General features: G+C 45.9%; 1 protein-coding gene across 1 annotated transcript in view; it reads left to right on the top strand.

Moving 5' to 3' along the window:
- Positions 1-25,948, top strand: part of Susd4 (sushi domain containing 4) — a 130,515-nt gene that overhangs the window by 59,392 nt on the left and 45,175 nt on the right. The window contains exon 3 of the mRNA XM_059280292.1: positions 6,124-6,336. Within this exon, the coding sequence (XP_059136275.1) occupies positions 6,124-6,336 (213 nt within the window). The remainder of the gene's footprint in view (positions 1-6,123; positions 6,337-25,948) is intronic.

Below are 25,948 nucleotides of genomic sequence, written 5' to 3'. Positions count from 1 at the left end.
CTCTTCTTCCACTGTGGAGCCCGTGGTGTGGACACATACCAGCTCAGGTGGTTTCTGCACATTGATCTTATCCCAGATAAGACAGGATGTCAATACCTGCGCTCATTTAGAAAAATAAGTCCAGGCTCTTCTGAGGGTGTGGGAGTTTTGAGGTAGGGAAACTGAGGGTGTGGTCTGAGGGGAGGAGTGTGTGGTGGCCCCCACGCACAGGTCCCAGGACAGTGTGATTGCGTGTCAGCGCATGAATAAACTTGCAGAGCTTTAAACCCCAAAAGGCCTTCGGAAGGTTTTACTCTGTGGGACCCAGGGTACCCAACCTGCTGTCAATTTTTCTCAAAGCACAGAAGACAGTGTGCTGTTGAGTATGTTTATAAGCAGTTTTGTCCATGCATTGCTAACTGATTAAAAGGCATTTGGTACTGGGGGAAAGCCAAGCTTTCGCCTACGGGAAGATGTGGAGGGAAGAGCCTGGGTACTCAGGAGACCCCTGCAAACCCACCACATGGTCCTCTTTGCTCTCTGGTTCTTGAAGGTAATATGCAGTTCAATCTACGGGACTTCCTCCGTCTCGTGCAGCCATCATCCAGGACTAGGCTCTGTTCTCCCCAAGGATATCTTCATCATCAGAAGTAGACTATGGACCCCCCTCCCCCCTCCGCACCCCCGCAATGGCCAGGAGATGTTTGATGGCTCATTTTCTGGATTCTTAGATGTCTTAGGTGACAAGCCAGGTTCCCTGTGTGTGATGAAGGGTCAACTTTGGGGAAACCGTGAGGAGTGTGTGGTACACATCCATCACATAGCCCAAGATTCTCGAACATTTAAGAGTTGAGATTGTCACAAAGATTTGAGCCATTTGCAGACTAAAATTTGCTGAGAAGAAGCCAAGCAGAGATGGCACTGTTAGTGTCAGGAGAACTGGACTGGACGGAGTCAGAGGCCTCAGGTTTGAGTTTGTGACTCCACTGATCCCTTAGCCTCACACTCCTTATCCACAGAGTCACATCAGTGACCTTGAAGGTGATTTGAAGGTTAACAGTAAGTGCTCTGGGTGGGAGCAAGGCTTGGGAATCGCTTTTAGTTTTATTTAATACCTGCAGAAATATATGTCTAAACGTTTACAGGGATGGCTCCTTCTCTCTTGCCCAGTACCCTCTCACTAAAGAAATGCATACAAAATCAATTTTTGTGTCTATATCCTGTTTCTTCCCCTATAGACCCATAGAGCAGTTTACAAAGAAATGGAAACCCAGCCCCGTCTCTAAATTGATTTGGCTACATTTGATACACTCTTCCTTTCTAGAATATGACTTTTTAGCTGTAATAGCCCAAAAGATTGCTTTTCACACCTCTTTCATTTTTATGATCCTTTTCAAAGACTTCTTATGTTGTTCACAGTAGAACTGGCAGCCAGGTTTCTGCAGTCTCAGAAGTAACCAAGGCAGAAGTGTCGAGACCTCATCATCAGACGGAAGGCCCGATGCATTTCTTTGTGTGGGAAGATAAGGGCCTCCCAGTCCCTGTTATGCAGGAGGATTTTGGTTCAGAGAAAAGAAACATAAGGAACCCTAGCTTCCACTGGGACCAGAGACCAAATCACAACTGTCTCTTTGACTTGATCTGGGTTCACAAGAGGAAACACAGCACCTGAGATGATGATGCTGATACCCAGGAGGGAGGTGTAGGCTCAGAACAGCCAGTGCTGTAGGCATCAGAGGGGACTGCCAGGGAGGGCAGGGACTGCAGGCTAGGGATGTCCAGCTGGGCTCCAGACTCCAGGGTTCAGGCATTAACCCCATTCAGTGAGTCAACCGTATAGGTGAACTCAAGGATCTCGTAAGAACTGGCCTCTGGAAGCAGGGTGGTCAGCATCCCTGTTATGCACAAGTTGGAAGTACCTAAGCATTTTGAAAGCCTGTATGAATCTGGGTTCTGCAGGAAAACAGAGCTAATAGAAAGCATTAATCTGTATGTCCATACACCCACCTATCCATTTATCCATCCATTCATCCACCCACTTGTCCATCACCTGTATCTCCTAGAGACCCGGGAGAATCAGTGGTTCAGTTCTAGTCAAAGTGCAAAAGTTTGAGACCCAGGAGAGCCAGGGATGCAAGTCCTAAGCTGAGTCCTGGTCCAAAAGCAGAGGACCAGTGTTCCAGCGTGAAGACTAGCAGCTGTGGAGAACAAACACTTTCCCATTCCTCTTTTTGTTCTGTCCAGGCCTATAACACTGAAAGAGGCCACCCCACTCTGAGAAGGTAAGCCATTCTGCTTGGTCTCCAGAGTCTCAGGTTGATCCCACCCAGAAGAGTGACACAGCAATCCCTGTACCCAGGGACTAATATCTGGGTACCTGTCTCCCAGCCAAGGTCTCGCCTGAGTGTGTCTTGCATACGTACACTTGTACTCTAGATTGATTGTAGTGGGAACAGCCAGGGGAGGCTGCTGATGAGGACTCTTTGAAATGGAGCACTCCCCCTCCTCCTCCAACTCTCCCCAAGAGCAAACATGTCAGAAACCATTCTGGGAACTCACTCTCCCCTCCAGGCTGTGACCATTTAGTTCCAAAGCATTAGCAGAATTTGACAGATGGGAAGGAAGTATGTTGGGGTTTTAAGAAAGCGGATTCTTGAGAGATTATTTGAGTGGGCCTGTACACAAGTTATTTTCCACACCTCCTAATACCTACATCAGCCCACTCCCATTTAATGGGTCTGCTATCAGACGGGGCTGATCATCATCATTAGGGAAGGACACTACGAGAGGACTCTGCAGAAAAATGGCCTGGGCTGGGAATTGATCCACCAAGGGATAATTTGAAACAAAGACTCTGAGATCTAGCGGGCCTAGAAAATTACTATCTTGCTCAATGGGATTAGTTGTCCAAATGAAGAATATTTTCTTCCTACACCATCCTGTCTTCTGATGGCTCTTTTCACCTCTCGTCCCTTCTGTGCCCGTGGCTGGATTCCCTGGCCAGCAACACTGCAGATCTTCAGCTCTGCGCCAGGCTTAGGAACACAGCCATGCTAGCTGTGGTTAAAGGGAAGCATGGGGCTGCTGGGGGCTGTGCTTTACCCATGAGGAGTAAGAAAGAATCTGGCTCGGGAGGAACCTCTCATTCTCCTGCTGTAATTTTCATGAAGTGCTCATCATTTTTTTATTAGCCCAGTGATTTTTCCTGATAGATTAGGTCATTTTGTCTGATGGGTCTTCAGGCCTCCCTTGACTAGTCTCGCCTTCTCTGAAGGAGAAAAGCTTTGTGGCCAAAGACAGGGTGTGGCCAGCTGGAGGAAAGCCAAAGTCAGCAGTGGTGACATTTGGTAGCGGGGGTGACTGACTAAAAACCTTGTATTAGGGGAGCACAGATGCCCTAGGCAAGGTACGGCATGGGCCTGCCCTGTCCCTCTATGGAAGAAGAGGCCTAAGACACTGGGGTTGCAGATAACTAAGGTGCTGGACATGGTGGCACACACCTTTAATCCCAGCACTCAGGAGGCAGAAGCAGGCAGATCTCTGTTGAATTTGATGTCAGCTTGGTCTATATAGTGATTTACAGGCCAGCCAGAGCTACATAGTGAGACTATGTTTCCTGAAAATAAATAAATAAATAAATAAATAAATAAATAAATAAATAAATAAATAAATAAAAGAAGATTAAGGATCAGAGTCTACAGGAAGGTGAGAGGGAGTAGGCTGCAGGAAAGGATTTCACACCTTTGTGACATACATGAGCACCTCCTGGCCACTGGTGGTACTGCTTGGTGGTAGGGAGGGATGGTTATCTAATGGGTCTAGCAGAATAGTTGGCACAAAGTTCTATTCATCCATTCATATAAGCACACACTACCCTTTACTATCCACCCCATTCATCCATCTACTCATCTACTCATATATTTAATATATCTATACACTTACCTATCAATCTATCTATCAACAGATCTATTCACCTCTCCATCTACTCAATCATCTATACATCCATCCATCCGTCCATCCATCCATCCATCCATCCATCCATTTATTCATCTGTACTTCCATTCACACATCTACCTACCCATCCATCTGTTGACCTATCCATCCACCTACTTATTCATGTATCCATCTACCCATTTCCCCCCCAACACACACATCTAACCTTCCATCTGTCCATCCACCCAGCCAATCATCTTTCACTATTGTGCTTAGGGAAATGGTCACCACATACAACATACAGTGCTGGATGCTGAGGAGAGGAGGGAGGTTGAGTCTCCTGCTTAGGCTTTCACAGACCAGACAAAGATACGGATAAGTAGTCTAGCAGTTCTGGTTACAGTGAGGAAAACCTTGAGGGGTAAGCCTGGGCTAACCCTGATGGGAAGAGAGGGTTCCTGTGTGTATATTCTGAGGAGGCTTGCATTCTGGGAAATGTCCTTCCCTCATTCAATGGTGTGGCATGACCTCCCTTCTGTTTTGGTGGAAGGTAAGTGTCCCCAGAACCCCTGGGTTCAGGTCTCCTCCCTGCCCATATCTGTGTAGCCATAGCTTCCTGGAATGTCCCCCTCAGACATCCTCAGCTGGAATATTCCCTCAGACATCCTCAGCTGCAGATTTCTGTTCTCTGCTGTGTTTCTTTGTTGTGTGAAGATTCTTAGATCTCTGTCATTTAAAAAAAATATTTTACTAAGGCAGCCTCTTACTGTGTGTCCCAGGCTGACCTGGAACTCCCTGTGTGACTCAGGCTGCCCTCCAGCTCACAGCAATCCCTGCTTAGCCTCTAGAGTGCTGGGATTACAGGCTTGAGTCACTGTGAGGACTTCATCTTAACATTTTAATACAACAATAGAAAAACTCGGCCTTAACCCTCTTTCCAGGGTAGCTACTTCCCTGTGTTCTGTTCACACTGGGCCTCTCGAGAGAGAAGTCCACGCTTACTGCCACTATTCCCTCTTTAAACGTCAGCAGACAAGTTTCATCTTGTCCCTCACAATGTCCAGGTAGTGATGGCAGTGTCCTCTGTCTTTAGCTGTGGGTGCTCTTGACCTGTAACATGATGCTCATCATTCTTTCTGGCTGGTGTGCCCACTCTCCTAAGGACTCAGCTGGAGGCCTTCCAGAGGCTGCCCCACCCCTGGGATAGTACACTCCTCATGCCCTTCTGAGGCTCCCACTGACACACATGTATGTCATTCTGCTACAATTAGATAGAGACTGACTCCATCAGAATGACCTTTTCAAAGGACCCGCCATGGGAATGTGTGTCCTTCCAGGCCAGAGCAAGTCAGCACTCCCTTTACCTGGGAAGCACCTGTTGACCTAAAGAGACTTCCCTAAACGTGCAAACTTTAAAGCAATCATGTGACAACCTTCCAGTACCCCTTCTTCCGGACAGGACAGTTGGTACCTGGATAGTATCTTGTTGCTTTGATGTAGAATCACACTTGCTCATACTTGAGGAGTAGAAATGTGGATGCTGCCCCCACCACTGCCTTCCTTCTTAGCTGTCTCCTCCTCCACCATGTCTCATCATCTCTGCACGGAGGGAGCTCTGACAGTGAGTGTTGGATATGCTGACACTGCTGTGCCCCCCATGCTGAGGGGCTGTTAGCACAGTGACCTTGAAGGCCAGTGGGGAGCCTCGCACAGCACACAGGTTGAGGGGTGTCACCGACAGCTGAGGACCTTCAGCAGTACAGGGTACTAAAGAGAAATGGATACCTCTTGCGTCCAGCATTCAGGAGCCCCAGGGCTGTGCTAGGAATCTGAATCTGAGAAGTGGTACCAGCGGGCTGTACTGGGAATTGAAGGTGGGCACCCCAACCCCATCTCCGTGGAGTTGTGCATATTGGTTCCCAATACCTGCTCTGTGAGGTTTGTGTGTTGGCTTTCCTTACTTTATAGGAAAAGCAGTAGATGTCTGTTCAGCGCTTGGACATTTCATGCCTCCCCATGGAGGGCACATTTGGAACATTATGCAGGCAGAGAAGCTGCACCTTCCTCACCCTTGGCCTCTCCTAACCAATAGAATGCAAGCTAACATGTTTAGACTCTTAGTTTCGTTGGTAAGTTTGGAGTGGCCCGAGGCACAAGAATACAGTTCCTGGAGAAGTACTCAAGGCATTTTCTCTCTGTGTGTCAATGTAGGGTTCGATGACCTCAACGTGTGTGCTGACCCAGGCGTTCCAGAGAATGGCTTCAGGACCCCAAGTGGAGGAGTTTTCTTCGAAAGTTCTGTAACCCGATATCACTGCCAAGATGGATTCAAGCTGAAGGGCTCTACAAAGAGACTGTGTGTGAAACATATTAATGGGACCCTAGGCTGGGTCCCAAGTGACAGACCCGTCTGCATCCAAGAAGGTAAAGGGCCTGCCCCTCTGTGGGAGCCAGGGATGTGACTCTCAGGGAGGAGGGTCGCGGGTACTCTAGAGGCATCGGTCTCATCTACAGGGATGTGACTCTTAGGGAGGAGGGTCGCGGGTACTCTAGAGGCATTGGTCTCATCTACAGGGATGTGACTCTCAGGGAGGAGGGTCGCGGGTACTCTAGAGGCATCAGTCTCATCTACAGGGATGTGACTCTTAGGGAGGAGGGTCGCGGGTACTCTAGAGGCATTGGTCTCATCTACAGGGATGTGACTCTTAGGGAGGAGGGCCGCGGGTACTCTAGAGGCATTGGTCTCATCTACAGGGATGTGACTCTTAGGGAAGAGGGCCATGGGTACTCTAGAGGCATCAGTCCCAGGGCTGGTCTAGTCTACAAGATGAGTTTGAATAGTCCTCTTTCCCTGTCAGTTACCATCCAATTTATCACCATTTCGGCCCGGGCAAGAGAACACTCAGATGACATAGAGCACTTTGCTATCAGGCTGCAGTTCAGCACTCACTCCCCTGTTAGGGTGAAGAATGTAGTTAATATTTTTGTACAGTTGGTGATATAAAAGGTGGGATGTGACTCGGAATCAACTACTACTTTTTTTATTTTTATTTATTTATTTATTTTTTGGAGACAGGATTTCTCTGTATAGTTTTGGTACCTGTCTTGGATCTCACTTTGTAGACCAGGGTGGCCTCAAACTCACAGAGATCTGCCTGGCTCTGCCTCCCGAGTGCTGGGATTAAGGGGTGTGTCACTGCCACCTGGCCAAATCAACTACTACTTTGAAGCCCAGTGTTTGGTGTGACTCGTTCAAGGAGCTACGGCGGGGAGAGTGGATTGACATCATAGACGGCCCTTCCTAGCAGTGACCCCTGGATCTCTTGCTGATGCAGAACACTCACTGACTTCTGGCAGCTAGCCCAAATCCACTGGCTGCAACAATCTCATGGGCTTTTTCCGTTTCATTTTGTTTTGTTTTATTTTTGCTCGGTAGACAATGTTTAGGGTTATGAAAAATGAATTGTTTAATTAATTGGAGTGCTAAGAGATTGATTATGAGTCTCCCAGGATCAGCGAGGCTGAAGTTGGAATAGGCATGGATCAGAAATTAACTCAAACCCCTAACCTCCAGGAGGCGCGGCCCTAGTGTGTCCCTGCTCTGCTAATGCTGGAGCTCATTAGGAGCCGGCTTCTGTTTCTCTTCATTTTTGAGGTTATTTGGGGAGAAGATTTTATGATAAGATGTAAAGGAGCACTGTGATTTAATAATGTGTACTTCCTTGCTGAAACTTTAAAAAAAAAAATTGCATGTGTGCATGTGGGTCTGTGGGCGAGTACATGCATGTGAGAGCCAGTGCCTGGGGAGGCTGGAGGTGTTGGATCCCCTGGAGCGGGAGTTACACACCAACATACCAGCATGGTGCAGGGAACTGAACTCAGGGCCTCTGCCTGAGCAGTGCTTGCTCTTACCCACTGAGCCATCTCCCCAGCCCCGCTTTATGAAACTTTTAAACTGATTTAATCTGACAAGCACTTTTTATTATGCTTTTTCATATGGAAATTGCAAAGGGTGAGCAAGAATGGTGTCTTGCCCTTAAAGTACTCACTAATAAATTCACTATTCCCTCATGCATGGATCCCATGTGAGCTGTGCTCTCTGAAAAATTCGCCTGAACTGGAAGTTGATTTGGTTCATGTCTATATACCCTGCCAAGACCTGTGGCCTGAGATGCCTCGTACCCAGGAGCATGAGCTGACAAAGTAAAGGAGAACACGGGCCCCAGATATTGCCCAGAAATGAAGGCCTTCTCTTGTTTCATCTTCTTGGGCAAAACAAAAGCAGTTTAGCAACTTTAAAATGAGCGCCAGCCCTGTGTGCTGTGGAGATAATTCCAGGTGTTGAGCAGTCTCCTTGGATGGGGGCTTCTTGTGTGCCAAGACCCATGGAGAAGGTACAGTCTAAAGTGATGGGACAGTGTCCTGACTCTGCACGCCCCCCCCCCCCTTGCAAACTGAAGCCAGACCTTGACTCCCTAAAGGACGGTCCAGATCTGCATTCTGGTCACGGTGTTGAGTGGTAAGCAATGTTTGGGAACGCTTGGAAGAACAGACTGCCAGCTTAGGCAAAGTGGGATGTTTATTTGAACTTGGTGGTGGCACTACTTACCTTTGGGACGTTTGTGTGCAAAGATGGTTGTTGTGCCTCGATGGTGGAAAATGTCATTGTTGATGTCTTTGGTGTTCTTTATTTATTTTTTTGGTTCCGGGGATTTGAACCTAGGGCCTCAGGCATGCTAGGTTAGTTCTCTACCACTGTGTTATCTCCCTGGCCCTTTATTCTGCACGGCTCATGGAGAAGGTGGTGGGTGAGGTCTACGCCATGGAGATTGTTTTTTTTCCTGCTTTGTAAATAACCCTAGCTGAGTGCTTCACATTTATGCTGGGTGGTTAGTAAGAGCTGTTGAATTAATTTGCTGCCTTGCCAGAAGGCTGAGTTTTGTCATGGAGATAATGATGATTTATGTTCCCATTTTCTGTTTGGGTGGCTGAGACTCAGAGAGGCTCATCACTTCCTCAAGGTCACACAGCGTATGAGGAAGTCACAGAACCGAAGGTAATCCTAATGTTATGGGAATCATTAGGAACTGCTTCCGCTCTACTGAAAACCAACAAGACAGAAGCAGTGGAGGAACAGGCTTGCTCAAGGCAGCCTAAGGGCCATGGAGGCAACATCTCCATCATCCAGGGCTCAGGATTGCATAGAGCTTTTCGGGGGCACAAGAGCTTACAATGAGACAGGAGTGGGAACCCCTCAGCTCTGTAGGGGTTCTCTTCCTGAAAGTCCATCTGGATGTGGCCTTCTGGACCAACATCTGTGTTTTATTTTAGGTCAGCTAGTCTGTGTGTCCATGCAGAGTGGAAAGGGCTTCAGAGAGCATAGAGGGGAGGGAGGGAAAGAGGGCTGATGGGAAGAGTGTCTGTTCTCCCAAATAATTTGCTTTGTAAGTTTGCTGTTCTGGACGTTTATCTACATTTCCACATTTACAGTGTAAACATGGCTTCTACCCACCCTGTCACACTCAGCCAGGATGCTTTGCCTGGCAGCGTTGTGGCTGACCTTTATCATGTCGCAAAAGCCCATTCTAATCAGGCATAAGAGCACATTGTTACAGCAGGTGACACAATCCAAGTTGGAGTTGAGGGACTCATGGGAGTCTCCTAATTTAAGCAGTTTGGCAGACAAACAGCCTCAAAGAAGGAAAGAGTCCCCTGGCTTTCTATCAGAGTTTAGTGACAGTCGGACCAGATCTGGCCTCGGGGCTCGTCACCGTGACCCTCACTGCTCTCCACAGAGTCCTTTACCCTGCTTACCAGCTCCTTACCAGCTCCGTCTGAGGAGCAAACATTTGTTTGAGACAGAGTCTCCTATATCCCAGGCTGGCCTGGAATTTGCTGTGTAGCCAAGGATAGGCTTGGACTTCTGATCCTCCTGCCTCCACCCCAAAAGTGCTGGGAGCACAAACATGTACCAACATGTCTGTGTTGGCTGAGAAGCAGATTCTACATCTTTAAGTCGCCTTGACTCTTGGTGCCCACCAGCTGTGCTGTGCTCTGCAGAAGTATTGATGTCATGTGCTGTACAACAAATTAGGCACGAGTCCTCTGGGCAGTCCCTTGGATTCCCACCTCGTTACTCCCTACCCTAACGTGCACCAGCTCTTTCCCTACATTCTAGTTTAAACTGCTTGTCTCAGGGAAGGTCACTGGCAGCCAGGGTCTGCCTAGCTGACATTACAGGGAATGGATTCTTCTCGGCACCTGAATCTCCCACTTGAGAAGTATGGATTTTTCTCTGAGCCGTCATCCAAGGGCCACTCTAGCCATTGGGACCTGGAGCCTGGGTGAAAGCATTCGGTAGCGGCATGGACATTCTGAAATTGGTCAAAGACATTGCAGACCTGTGAGGTCAGGGTGCCCGCCACCAGCTGGGCCTCTGCATTGGCCAAACCACCCAGCTGGGTCTAATTTGGGACACTTTCCTGGGGGTAACATCCTTTCCTGTGAAGAAAGGGTGAAATAAAATTAGCCTTATGTGAATTGGGTTTAGAGACACAGGCTAAACACAAATATCCAGGCACAGACAGACAACTGGAGTCAGCTCTGGGCTGGCTCTCACTTTGGTGTGCATGCTTTGGGCTGAGGCAGGAGGATTGAAAGTTCTAGACTAACTTGATCTGTGTGGTAAGACCCATTAAAAAAAAAAGAAAGGTATATTTTATAAGTAAAATAGCCCAGAACTAAAATACAATCACTTTGGCTCCTATCCATTCTATGAACAAATGGACAGAGGAGGGGAAGTGGGGGGAGGGGAGGAAGCTCAGCCTCTATCCTGCTGGGTCTGTTGATTGTCAGCATCACTGGAAACATTTCTTAGCTAGAGTTTTCCTGCCTTGCCCACAGTCAGGACAAATCTCTGTCACTCGCCAGTCCCACAGCCGCTCAGACCCAACCAAGTAAACACAGAGACTTATATTGCTTACAAACTGTATGGCCGTGGCAGGCTTCTTGCTAACTGTTCTTATAGCTTAAATTAATCCATTTCCATAAATCTATACCTTGCCACATGGCTCATGGCTTACTGGCATCTTCACATGCTGCTTGTCATGGCGGCAGCTGGCAGTGACTTGCTGACTCAGCCTTCCACTTCCCAGAATTCTCCTCTCTCCTTGTCCTGCCTTTACTTCCTGCCTGGCCACTGGCCAATCAGTGTTTTATTTATACAGAATGGTATCCACAGCACATTTCCTTGATTAAGCATCTTTTGCTGCTGGGCTACAGAACGTACTTTGCCCTCATGCATTGGTTATTCTGTTGGGTTTGGGGTCACGCAATAATGGGGGACAGACCACCAAAGTCTATTAAACCAGAAGCAAACTTTATTCCAGAAAAATAAAAATTAAAATAAAACAAAACAAAACAAAAAACACCTCGGGCACAAAAGCTTATCAGCTAGCTGAGACCACAGCCAACGTTGGAATTCTGGGGCTGTGGCCATGGAGGCGTGTACTGGCCTTTTATAGTATCAGGCACGGGGTGCATGCCAGGAGTCACGTAGAACAACTATTAAAAGTTAACTTTGGTCCAGGCAGTTGTTGGCTATAAGGGGTTAAAAGTTAACCCCTGGCTGTTGACAGAGGAGCTGGCTGTAAAGCAGACAGCCATTGCTAGCAGTTAACCTTTAGAGTGATGACTGTCAGCTTTCATCTCTCAAGCTTATAATTTATATATATATATATATATATATATATATATATATATATATATTTTTTTTTTTTTTTTCTGGACCCTTCAATTCGAGCTAGACAGAAGCTTTTGCTATGTTTTAAGCAGAGGACTAAATAACTAGTTGCAGCCAGTTTCTGCATTGACAAGCTCCCTTAGACTGTGAGCCAACACTGCCCAGTACTGAAGCCCTTTAGGAGTCTCCTCACCAGGAAGGGCGTTTATGAAGCTTTCCAAGTCAGATCTGTGTAGCGGGAACGTCATCATCTGGGTGGGGGCGGGGTGTCCTCAGGACATCTTTGGGTGTAGTCAGCACAGGTGAGGGGCACACAGCTTTCTTTTCTCTTTTAAGTGCCCCCCTATCTGGAGTAGCTGCTTTGGGAAGGAGAGACCTGAACACTGCAAAGTTAAATTTTTATGAAATTAGTATTTGAGTTCTCCTCAGTGAGGGAGTAGGGGAGCTTTCCGTGTCCTCCCCAGCCAGCTTCCTTGAGCAGTTTGGAGAACGGCCCCTGGTCTCCTTGGGCATCACATTCCTGTCAGTTTTTGATAAATACCTATTAAGAAAAAAAAAAGGATGCTGGTGACCCTGGAGTCCCCAGCTCTAGAAGACAGCTTGTCCCAATGCGTCTTCCTTAGCAAGTGCCCAGATGGTTTATGAGGACAGTGACAGTCCTCTTAATCCCAGCACGATGCTATTAAGAGGCCTTACATGGATGTACCGTGTTCCGCAGAGCACGCCTTGTTTCAGAGGACCTGTCTGAGAGGAAGGCTTTTCAGGCAGTGATTCCTCTCCAGGTGGCCAGTCAATTCCTCGCAGCTGAAGAGGAGTAGAAAAACATGGTTTAAACCACACCAGAATTGCAGCCTCAGAGAACTGTCTACCCAGAAGCCCCTGCCCCCAGCATCAGTCACCACAACCTCCTGCCCCAAACCCCAGGCATAGCCTCCAGTGCTATTTCAAGAGCAAAGCTTAAAGGTGGCATTGAGGGCCACAGTATGGAGGGAAATGTGTGATCCGGGAAGTTTTTTCAAATTGTTTTATGTGTATTTAAAAATTCAAAAATAAATGTTAAATTATTTTATGTTGAAATTACATGTATGTCTGATATGTCTGCGCGTCATGTGGGTCTTCCTACCTCTGAGGCAGGAAGAAAGCATCAGACCTCCCGGAACTTGAGTTATAGATGAGTGACTGTGAGCCACTGTGTGGGTGCTGGGAACCCAACCTGGGTCCTTAGCAAGAGCAGCCTGTGCTCTTAAGGATGCTGTGCTATTTCTCCAGCTCCTCCAGATTTTTGTTCCTCAAAGAACAACCTTGTTCTTGTCTCAGTGCCTTCGAAGGGAGGGAGCCCTCAGTCTAGAAGCCGCCTCGGCAGGTGGCATGCTGTGGCACCCTGCAGGTGTGTGGAAAGGCTGTTGTGTAACCATTGTCTGCATATCTGAGTAGGCAGCTCTCACCCCTGAGGTGTGAGAAGAGGACCCAGGGTTCTGCTTCCTCCCTGCTCTTGTTAGATGGTGGTCTTCTGCAGCTACCTGCTTCTGAGGCTCCCCCCCCCCCCCCCCCGCCAGCCCTCCACAGGTGGCCTGGGGATGATTCTTGGTGTCCCTGTGAACAGTCACAGGGAGCTCTTTGGGGGGAGTGCTGGCTTTGCCCTGGCCTCTTTGACTAATATTTGGGTTTCATGCCGTCCACTTCTAGTCTTTCCCACAGAGCATGTCTTCCCCCTGTAACTCTGGTCACCTCAGCACACGCCTTATCATTGCTTTGACCCAATTAATGATGTGAGTTCAGCTGAGTCTGGGTTATCGAGGGTTGTGAAAGGAGTTACCAGTTCCAGATCATGCACGTTGGGAATGCTGACAAAGATGAGCAGTGACAGCCGGACAGGCGATCTGGAATCTACCTCTACCCCCAGGTCACCAGGACACAAAGCAGTGTCCTCCACACACTCCTGCACGCTGCGCATCTCTGGCTCGTAGGCCTGCTCTGGTGCAGTACCTTTGTTCTCCTCTCCCCCAAGGAGACTGCACCGTTCTAAGGGGGTAAGTCCTGTGTACACAGGGTGCTGTGCTATGTTAGATGCATAGGGTGTTCTTCAAGGGCCAGGTGCTGTTCTAGATTCACTGTGTTCTCTTCAATGGGTGCTGAATACCCAGTATCTTCTTCAATGGACGCTGGATGCGGAGTGTGTTCATCAGTAGCTAGGTGCTATGATGGATGCTCGCCGTGTTCTTCAGGGAGTACAGTAGGCCGGCATGGCGGCTCTGGCATTTGATTTCTGGATGAGAATGCAGAAGCTCAGAGGAACTGGATTCTCTGTGGAACCTTGGGCAGTGGCAGGGATGGGATCATCTCTGTTTTCCAGGACATTCAGCTCATTCAACCCACCTGGCCAGGGTCCCTTCTTCTGACTGGAGATAGAGGGATGACATACATGTTAATGGCCATACCCCTTAGGAAGGCTTCATCCTGTCAGCATCCTTGGTAAGGACCAGTTTCCTACAGAGTACTGGCTTTTAAAATGTGACCAAGGATCCCCGCCTCAGAACCTGTTGTAAATACCTATTCAGGCCTCCCTCACCAGAGTGCTAGGGATAGGGCCAAGGAATCTGATTCTTAAGAAAGATAACTGGAAACATCCCAGGTGATTTTCTCCTTTAGAAGTCCCGAGAGCCTCTTACTCAGGGATGTAGTGTCCTACAACTTTGTGTGAGGGAAGAGAAATTATTTTCTGTAGTGTTTAGCAGAGTTCCTTGGAGACCATTCTTGCCATCAGAGTATCAGTTTGTCAGACAGAGGCCTGTGAGAGCATTAAGTGAGTTACACACTGTGCCCAGTGAGCAAGCTGGGAGAGGATGGGCCATTGTCCCAGTGACTTCCAGGCTTGTACTTTCTCTGGAGGTATGTCGCCCAGGCTGCCTGCCAGGTCACCTGGGGAACTTAATAAAAAACAGAGCTGGGGTCTAATAAGCATTTTGAAAGTCCCTGGTTGTGGGTATTGGCAAAATTATTAAGGCCACTCCACGTAGTTAAAAGGAAGATTTATTTAGTGGGTAACTTATAAATGAAGGGATAGGTAGGTCGCGGGGTCTGGGGAAGGTGTATCGCAGTCCAGCGGTGTTCTCTGGAGCTCTGCTTGGTCAATTTCCACCATCTAGGGTCCAGGAACAGAGTGAGCGCTGGCCCATCTTGATCTCAGGTCTCCAGGGTCCTCCTTTGGCCCCGCCTTGTAGGCATGACAGTTGCCGAAGCCTCAATGGGGGTTGGAACTTCCAGATCAAAGCTGGAATGGCTACCCACTACATCTCCCCCTTTTTGTCTAAATAAGAAGATTCTAACCTAATACAAGACTATATATAAAGGAATGGTTATCAAATATTGTCCAGGAATAATGAGGGATAATGACCTAGATAAGATGGAACTACAACCAATGCGAACAATATCAAGCAAGAAACACATACTAAAATCCAGAGAAGTATAGAGCATAGGTAAATGGCATGTTACAAAGATCATTCCAAAAGGTGTCCTATCCTAAAGAACCTGAATCTAATACTTAATATGTTCTAAGATAATATATATATATATATACTAAGTTGTAACTATAACTGCTAGTCTTTAATTCCATCAAAGACCTGAGAAGGAATATAATGGTACCTTGAGAAATGGTAGATAGATGCAAGCAGCTGGAGATTCCCAATGGAGACCATTCCAAGGAACTCCAGTTCTTGTAACTCCTATACCCTGGAAGTTTCATTCCCTTGATCATTTCCATTTGGAGGAGATATTCTCCCACAGCTCGGGGGGCATTTCTGAAAGCTCTCCAGGTAGGTCCAGGAATCCCTTCCATTTGTGCTTTCTGACTGGATGTCCCTGTTACCTAGTTGCCTGGTCATAACCCAAAGATTGAGTAGAACGTAGGAGAGCTGTTCCCAGGATGACCCTGACTTGCTATGACTGCATGTTTAACCCTTCTTTGTCCGAGTTCCTTGCAGCATGCCAAAAAGAAAAAAAAATAATAATAATTCATCCATGAAGCACTTTTAAAAAAAAGTACTTACTAAAATATTTTGGCTCCCATAGGCCTAACCAGGATTGCTATAAAAGATGAATAATTTGACATTAAGAAGATTCTTTGAGCTTCCTGGGGGAAGGGTGCAATGTGAGTTTAAGTATTATTATTACATTATAAATTTTTAATTAAAAGATCCAACTTGACTCACAAGCTAAAGCTGGCAGTAGAGTTGGCAGCCAGCCCCTTTATTCATCGAAAGTGTGGGGTGAGGGCATTTTTCAAAAGCACGGCAGTCTTAGTCCTTTTTTATGGCTACTCATATATTAAGTTGGGCTGTCTTCCACCTCCAGGAGCTTCATCGAAACAGATGGAAGCCCTAAAAATGTTTTATTTAGCGTTCTTCTCTTCTCAGGTGCATTTTCTATCACCTAAAATTTCTTCCGTGTTGATTTAGACGTGAGTTATAGAAAGCTGCCGCCTCTGGCCCCAAGGGCGAATATTTCCACGTCTTCCCCTAAGCTACACTCATGTTTCTCCTGCCCATCCCCAGGGCCACTGTCAAGTCTCACCTTGGCTGGTGTTGACAGAAGTCACCATTGCCCATGCACTCTCCCCTGACATTTCCATGTGAGTTTGACTTTTGTTCTTGAAGGATGTCTCATCTTAAATGTAGACATGAGTTGAAACAGAAAAAAGCAATTCCAGAAGTAATAAGGTCAGGTCAGACTGGGGCTGAACCAGTGAAGATGAGTGGCGGAAAGATCACATGCCCCCATGGCAAGATGACATCCAGATAGCCACAGGAGAGGGTTCACTAGCCTCCTCATCAAGCCCTGCACATGCAGAGAAGTCTCCATCAGGGCAGCGTCGCTTCTTAACCAGCTGTGCCCACATTCCTGCATTCTTTCATCTATGAATGATGCATTCCCACCCTGACTGTACAAGGACTCTGCAGGCGGCGGGGGAGGGGGTGGCCTTAAATCACAGAGTTACCTAGTCAACAGATAGTCACAGCATCAGCATGTATTCAGATCCCTGTCAGATCACGTGGAAAGGTCACATGATGACTGGTGGTGACCTTGAACACCTAGCTGACTGTGGAGATCCCCCAGAAAGCAATAATTTTCATAAGCTCACACCTGCAACAACCCAGAATTAGGTTGGTTACTTGTGGAAAATGTAGAGCTTACCCCCAGGGATGAACTTTCAAATCCATCACTGTGTACCCAATTCTCTCACTCCAGTGTGGAGTGGTCTGAGGCTGACCTGGGCTCCCCAGGCCCCATTTTCTGAGTCCCATTAGTACCAACAGAGACCTCCTCAGAGCCCCTACTGCGTCTGCAAAGCAAAGGCCTCATAGTACAGACCTGTTCATGTTAGCGTCCAATGTCACTTGGCTAACACAGCGCTGGGATCATTAAATTCCCAGCCAGCATTTTTTGTTTTGAACGATGTCTTCGGTCTCCCTGGACACCTGCACTGGCCTTGGGTTTCTTCTCAGACAGTTCTTCTTAGCTTTTGATTGCCAAGAGGCATGAAAATGCTCATTTCCAGGCACCATGTCCCAAGCATCTTTCAGGATGGCATCTAAATTGATTGAACACGTAGTTGATCCTCCAGCTGGGCCTCAGGTACTCCTCCTTGAGAGGCTTGCCCTGGATCTTCCGTCTGTAAGCAAAGATGTTCTGTCAGTCATCCGTCTGTGAGAACTGTCTCTGAAACCCATTCTTGGCTGGGGGAAGAAACTCAGGAGGCAAATTGCCCACCCAGCATGTGCAAGGCCATGAGATTGGTGTACTCAGTACCACCAAAAAAGAACACCTGCCTGGCATGAAATCATTTTTAATGCTTCTTCTGAGCTTACTTCTGGCCACCCAGTGCTTCCCATCTCTTCCTTTTTACATATGAGGCTACTTTCCAGAAAGTGAAAATTGATCTCACAGTTTCTTTAAAGATAAAATATTAAGCCTTTGTTTATCAAGAGAAGCAGAAGGGGCTGGGGACATGGTTCCACTGACAATGCTTGCTGCACAGGCATGCACCCATGGAAAAAGCCAGGCACAGTGGCTTGTCCTTGTAATCCCAGCCCTAGGGAGGTAGGGATCCAAGGGCTTGCTGACCAGCCACCTCGCTGAATCGATAAGCTCTAGGTTCTGTGAGAGACTCAGTCTCAAACTAATAATAACAATAACAATAAATAATGTAGAGAGCAATAGAAGGGAACACTCGAAGTTACCCTCTATCCTCACATGCATGCATATGTATGCATACTCAGCATATATATGTGCACACACACAAGGAAAATGTACACATGTGAAGCAAAAAAATCACGGTTTACCTGTGTGATGAAACTGCACCAGCTTCTGTAATTTACATCAAGGGGTCAGCTTGCCTTCTTGAAGTTTTTCTGGGATATAATTAAAGTTTTATGCTTTGGGGAATTTCTGTGCTTCATCTCCATACACACCGTCCTTCATCCCTAGACATTCCGTGAAGTGGCTCCACCTCCAGATCCAGCAGCCCTGGGGGAGGTATGAGAGGGGGCGGCATCAGTGGAATTCCTCGTTCTCCATGCTGAGCTCACTTTGCTGTCCTTACAACTTCGTTTAAATTTGCAAAACATAGTGCATATAGGAAAGTTCGTGAAACAGAACAGCTCGGTGAACACTCATGAGATAACACCAGCATCCCCATCATCCAGGGAAGAAATAGAACCCTGCTGGTGTCCCCAGAAGTTCGTTCCCACTCATCTTATGGCACACTGTTGCAGTTGGATCATTTCCATGGTTTCCTGGTGGTCTAATGTATGGACATGCCATCGTTTGAATATTCATTTTGGTGGACATTTAAGACTCTCCCGATTGTCTCCTGTTATAAATAGTGTTGCAGTGAGCATATCAGAACATGCCTATTGATGATTGATAATCTTCTATTTCTGTTGGCTCTGTACCAGAGAGTAGAGCTTTTGAGGTGTGTGGTATTCATATATCCAGTGTTAATAGACATTGCTAGTTTTCTCAAATGGTTGGACCAGTTTGTACTCCCACAAACAGAATATGCCTTTTAGTATTAGCAATATTTTAGCCATCTGGCAGACGTGTAGTACTCTCTCTAACATTGTAGTGGGATGGTTGTTTGGGAGTTTGTTTCTTTGATTTTGGTTGGTTGGTTGAGTTTGTTTTGAGATGATTGTGTCATACTGTTCAGGGCACACCTGCCTCAGTTTCCTGAGTCCGACTTTTGCAGGCACGTCCCACCACTCTGCTCATTTCCCTGGTGAATAATAAAGTTGAGAACCTCTCTGTGTTTATTGGCTAGCTTGTGACTCCCTCCTGTGAAGTGCCTGCTTAATTCGCTTAACCACTTATCGATTAGTAGTCTTTTCTGTATTGATTTTTAGGAGATTTTATATACACTAGATCTGAGTCCTTTGTTGGTTATAGGTGCTACAAAGCTGTTCTGTGGCTTAAGGTTTTACTCTCTTATTATCAGTGTGATGCACGGAATATTTTAACTTGAATGTAGTCAAATTTATCAATCTTTTACTTGATGCTAAAGTTGTGTAGGAGTTTCCTTTGTCATGTTAAACAATGTTTTCACAGGGCTGGAGAGATGGCTCTTCCAGAACACCCAAGTTTGATTCCCACCATCCATATTAGGTGGTTCACAACTGCCTGTAACTCCAGCTCCAGTCTGATATTCTCTTCTGGCCTCCACAGGCACCCTGAACACACACACACACACACACACACACACACACACACACACACACACACACCCCAATTTAAAAAAGAAAACAAATTTTTCAAAAATGTCTTTGCATTATGATATTGCATTTTCTTCTGTAATCTCAGAACCTCACTGTCTTGCCTTCGTATTTAGCCCTCTAACCATCCCTCTTGGGCTTGGTTTGTATATAACACACATAGCACTGTTCATTAGAATGGATGTCCCCACTGCTTCCCGTGGCCAACGTGGGAAGTCCTGGCCCAGTCTCTGTTCTATTGGTCTGTCTGTCGTGTGCTGTGTGTGATTCTGGTTTGATGACTTCAGCCCTGTAATTGCTCTTAAATGCTCATAACAAAAGTGTTACCCCTTTCTCTGTGCCTTCAAGACTGTCTTGGCTCTTCTTGGCCTTCCGTGTTTCCATATAAATTTTAGAATGAGTGCATCAACTATCAAAACAAATTTGAATTCTGACCATTATTACGTTAGGTTTTGTGATGTTTAGTTTTGTCAACTTGACAGTCTAGAATCACCTGGGAAGAGAGTCTCAAGGAGGAATTGTGCAGATTAGGATGACCTGTGGGTGTGTCTATGGGTGATATTTTGATGATGCTAATTGAAGTGGGAAGACCCAATCCACTGTGGGTGGCAGCATCCCCTAGCCTCGGGTCCTGGACTGTGTTAAGAGTGGACAAGGGAACTGAGCAGTACGCACGTGTGCATTCATCTTCTCTCTGCTCTTGGCTATGAATGTGACTAGCTGTTTCAAGTTTGTGACCCCTGTGACTTCCCTTCTGACTCTAATCTGGTATCATGGTGAAAATAAACCCAGAGTTTTTGCCAGGGTGTTTTGTCATAGCAACTAGAAAAGAAAAATAGGACATATTTATAGTTAAAATTCTGAGGAAAATAAGACCTATGCAATATTGGCTCTCCCTACTTATTAAGGTCATTAACAATTGTTCTCAATAATGTTTTCTATATGGAGGTCTTGTCTTTTGTTTATTTATTTGAATTTAGCAATTCAGATTTTTATGTGCTTGATAAAAGTTTTAAGACTATTTAAATTTATCTGTTAGAAATTCATTATGAACTTTACTATTTATATTTGTACATTCTTGTAAGCTTTTTTATATTGATTTACTTTATTTTATGTGTATATGAGAGTTTGCCTACATGTATGTGTATGTACTATGTACATGTTAGGTGTCCTTGGAGATCAGAAGATACCTATGGAGCCCAGAAGAGAGCATCAGACCCCCTGGAACTGGAGTTACAGAAGGTTGTGTGTCACCATGTGGGTGCTGGGAACTGAACCTGGGTCCTCAGCAAGAGCAACAAATGCTCTTACCTGCTAAGCCCTCCATCCCTCTAGCTCCTATCTTTGTGAATTCTTTTGGGGCTTACCACATGCATTGTCATGTCATGTTTGAATACTAAAGCTTTTCTTTCTAGCTAGCTGATTCTTTCCACTTTCCTCTTATTTGGGTCCTGCTTCAATGTGCTGTGGGATGTTCTCTGTGGCAAATATGTTAATAAATAAAACACTGATTGGCCAGTAGCCAGACAGGAAGTATAGGCGAGACTAACAGAGAGGAGAATTAAGGGAACAGGAAGGGAAGGAGGAGACCACCTGCAGCTGCCTCCAGGACAAGAAAGATGTAAGGTACCAGTAAGTCACGAGCCATGTGACAAAGTATAGATTAATAAAAATGGCTTAAATATAAGAGTAAGAGCTAGACAATGATAGGCCTGAGCTAATGGCCAAGCAGTTTAAATAATATAAGCGTCTGTATGTTTATTTTATAAGTGGGCTCCTGGACTGGCGGGACTTGGCGGGAGCTGGAGAGAAATTCTCCAGCTACATCAGTGAGGAAACCCAGTGCAGTGTCCAACAAGTGTAAGAAGTGAGCATTCCAGTCAGGGGCCCAATCTCAAATTGATGCCCTCTAGATTTTTACAATACATACTTTTCTAATAATATTCCTTATTAAATTGCAGTATTTTGTTTAATTCCTAGATTGTTAAGAGTTTTTTCTTTTTAATATGAGTAGATGTGGAATTTTATCAAATGCTTTTTCACATCTAATAAGATGGTAATTCTCTGCTTTATTCTGCTAAATGTTCAAGTCACACTGGATGATCATTAAATGTTAAGTTGGCGTACTTGTGATGTGTTTAAATTATGCTCACCAATGTGTTCATCTTAAGGTCTGCATTGTGTTGCTGAGGTGGGTTGTCCTGAATGTTTTTCCCATCTGTGACATTCTTTCCACTTGTATAATAATCAAGGAGGCTGCCCCATAAACCTGCTGGTGTCCTGCAGAAGGGTACACCTTGCTCACACAGGGAGGGAGGGAGATTGCTGCCTGATCTTCCACAAGCGTTCAACAGAATTCACAAAGAAGTATCCTGAGCCTGGAGTAGGCTTTGTGGGAAGCCTTTCTGACTTAAACTGAATTTACTTGATATTTTATATAAGTATAACTTGGCAATTTCAGTAAATGATAGTATTTCATACCTTGCTTGAAGAATTTGACTTCATCTTAATTCTCAAATGTTTTGATTTCAAATTTTCTTTCTGTCTTCTTTATTTTTTTAATGTAGGCTCTGCCAATGCTATATCTCTTTATCCTTACGTGGTTGGGTGCACTATGTAGTTCTTGATAAATGCCGTCAGTGATTGTTGATTGTGGCTTCAAAGGATCTTGCTGGTCCTCCTTGTCTTGTTTCTTTTATCATTAAAGCTCTCTCTATCATTTATTCTTAATTATTTATTTCCTTGTACTTTTTTCAGGTTTAATCACTTACCCATCTTCTGACCATTTAAGAATTCTTAATTTTAGTTCTAAATGATCACCCTGAATTTATATATACCTAGTAACATACCTCAATATTTATAAAGCAAAATCCAATAGAACTTTAAACACAAACCCACATCTGCAATAAAAACAACTGATCAACAGATTTCACTTAATCAGCACTAAGATGTGTGTACTTAAGATATTATTTTGTTTATTTCTTGAGTCTCACCGTGTAGCCCTGACTGACCTTGAACCTATAGAATTCCAGGACAGCCTGACTCTGCCTCCTGAGTTCTGGGACTACTGGCATGTGTGAGCAACCATGCTGAGCTTTCTCTGTGTGTTTAGGCTTAAAGAGAATGTACAGCCATAGATTTATCTGCATAGCATATGTTACAATATGCAAATTTTCATTGTTACTCCTTCCAAAACATTTTCTTTTTTTTTATGTTGTTGTTTTATTGGACCCATGGGTTATTTAGGAAGGTATTACTCAGTTTCCAACATAGGAGTTAGTTTTATAACAGTTCGTTTCTGTCTTATTTTCATTGTGGTCCAAATACATGATCAATAATTTGAATCACTTGCTGTTTGTTTGGACTGAATTTCCCATGTGGACAGTCTTTGTGAATGTTGCATATATACTCTAGTATATGTAATGTGTAACAGTCTTGCCCTGCAGAATGGACAGCCAATATCCACAGAAATTCGTTATCTAAGTTGTAAATATAAAAATACAAAAATAGCTCTCTTTCTGCACTCTCTTCTTCCGTATTCTCTCCCCTCTGCGTGCTCTCTCTCTTCCTCTTCCTCTCCTTCTCCCTCTCCCTCTCTCTCCCAATAAAGCTCTAGAAAGGTTTTAAAAAAATACAAAAATGAGCACCGTAAGCTCAACACAATGTTATAGGCGATCCTGGGCTATGTAGCAAGACCTTGTCTCAAAAAAGAAAAGAAAGTCTTTTAAAAAAAAAAGGGGGTGGAGTACTTTTCAGTAGCAAAACACACAAAAGTATACCTACCATAATTGTTTTGATCCCCCCTCTGTGTGTGTTGTGTGTGTGTGACTGTCTGTCTGTCTGTGTCTGTATCTGTTCTATGTCTGTGTGTTTCTTAGTGGTTTCAGGCGGGGAACTAAAAATTCCACAGGAGAAATCACATAGAGCCACAAGCTACCAAGTGTCCTGTTCCAACGCTGCATCAGGTTTCATCACAGTCAACATCCTTTAAAGAGGAAAGAAACAGCCGGAACCATCCCTGCTTGGGAAGCAAAGCCACGCACAGAGTGGTACCTCTTTTCTCAGCAGCTCCCCGTCTCTTCCGTCGGCTCCTTCTGGACAGCAATGGCCATCACCTCTCCTTTTCCTTGTTCCATGTTGATTGTCCATAACGGCATCATTGGCCTGGGCTGATTCCATTCAGCTTCTGCCACCTGCTCCTGAGTAAACCAATGGTCAGGGCGGTCTCTCTTGTACTGAATGAAACAGCGGCGCTAATGGATGCCAGTAGATGGCACATTAAAATACCATCCAATGGTACGGAGTTCAGGGCCCTACAGCTGTCCGCAGACCTGGGTATCTCCAAGGCCACTTTCAAATTCAGTGATTCAGTCAGACTCACACATACCTTAGAAAACCTATGATCCTTGTGGATAAGTGTATTAGAATGGGGGTACACAGGCTAAAATCGCCCAAGGGAAGAGGTACGTAGTGCAGGATCCAGGAGTCACAGCCACAAGCCCCCAGCGGAGCTGTGCAGACAGACCTCTCCTTCAAGCAGCGGTGTATGACAGTGTATCAACAATCAGGGAGACTGACTCCAGGATTTTATCGGGGTTCTTTCCTGTAGACACAGTTGACCACTATGGGCTGATATTGGTCTCCAGGCCCCCCAGAAGCTGAACTGATATTTGGTGTCCCAAATCACACAGACTACATAGCATGCCTAATGCCACCAGGTGAGCATGGGTTCTTATCTCAGGCGGGACACTCCAGGAACTTAGACGATACCTCCCAGGACCTGAGGACAAGACCATACCTTTGGCCAAGATTCATCCTTCACTGCACATGTGGCAAACCCTTTGAGAATGTAAACCAGATCCTTCTACATGCTTAGGTTCTACTAGTGTCCCTTCCACCAAACAAAACCCCGCGCCCTGTCCTAACCCGCCAGGCCCTGTGTGCTCTGCCCTTCCTCCCCCGTGTTGGCTGCTATTTTCCAAACACACAGGTGTTCCCCGGTGTGTTGTGGGACCCCAAGCTCCTTTCCGGCCTTTGTGCTGGCCTCACCATTCTGCCTGAAATCTCCCAGATCCACGTGTAATTGGATCTGTGCTGTCATTCAGGTCTCAGCTTAATAAATGCCATTTCCTCGGAGGCCCCTTGCCTGTCTGCTCGAATTAAATGAGTCCCCAAGTCACTCCCTATCTTATCACCACATTATGAGCTCATCGCAGTCGTGAGATTCGCCTGTTATTTTCTAGCTCATTTGTCTCTTAATTTTGCGGTTAGAAGCCTCCTCCATGCAAATGCTGTAAGAGTGGAAATGGTGACTTCTTCTCCGACCCCATCCCCCGCACCTAGGATGCACTGGACCCAGAGTGTGGGCTCAGTAGTCACTGAACAAATGAACGAACAGCAGGGTGAATAAGAAAGACTTACAAATTCCAGTTCATGGGAATCTAAGGCAAGTTCTTTACAGCAAGGCATTTAGAGCCTTTAACATAATAATGTGGATTGTAACACATATGTATCTATATATCGTGTATTCATATTCCTGGGAACGGTTTTGCATTTTTACATATAACCAACATCTTGAAAGCATTGCTGACTCTCCCTGCGCCTGCCCCCACCCCTGGGACTGTACTCTGCTGACTGGTCTAATAAGTAAGTCTATACTAGGTGTGACTGCACAGCATTGCCTGAGGATCTTCCTCTCCTTGTACTTGCTCATTACACTGAATCTCCATTTTTAACTGGCTGTGGTGGGCCGGTGAAATGTGGCTTTTCAGAATGGAAACCTTTGCGAGTCCTCAAACTATATCCTGGAAGTGCCCGTTTATGGGCTCACCAACCTAAGTTCTAACTGTTGGCCGGATTGTATGTGACAGAGTCAAATATTGACAGATGCTTCTAGTCTTTGCTAATGACACGTGTGAAGTGGCTCTGTGATTTATTTTTTCTGAACGGATGAATCTGTGGTGGAGGAGATTGGGTTAGAAACAGTCCCCGACTTAACAGTGGTTCAACTTAATGCTGCTTTGACTTTACCGTGATGTGAGAGCGATGCCCGCTCAGTAGAAACCTTACTTCACATTTTGAATGTTGTGTTTCCCTGGGTTGGTGACACGTGGCACGGAATTCCATCTTGATGCTGGGCAGTGACTTCTAATCAGCTGCAAGATAGTAAGGGCGAGTGAGCCACATTCTACACTATGCCGGGTAGCTGAGCTGGGAGGTGTAGGTTGTGTGTTTAACACTTTCAACTTTGTGTGTACGTGCATGTGGTGGAGGGAGGGATGCACATACATGCGCGTGCCCTGGCATGTGGAAGCTAGAGAACAACCTTGGATGTCATCCTTCAGGAGTGTCATCCACCTTGTTTTTTGAGACAGGGTCTCACCTTGGCCTAGAGCTTACCCATTAGGCTAGACTGCCTGGCCAACAGGCCCTGGGAATCCACTTGTCTCTGCCTCTGAAGGATTACAAGTGTACACCGCCACTCCTCGCCCATTTGGTTTTGTCGTGGTTTGTTGTTTTTCTGTTTTCT

Source organism: Peromyscus eremicus, chromosome 15 (assembly GCF_949786415.1).
Source record: "Peromyscus eremicus chromosome 15, PerEre_H2_v1, whole genome shotgun sequence".
NCBI classification, from domain to species: domain Eukaryota; kingdom Metazoa; phylum Chordata; class Mammalia; order Rodentia; family Cricetidae; genus Peromyscus; species Peromyscus eremicus.
This window is presented reverse-complemented; position numbering and strand designations above follow the sequence as displayed.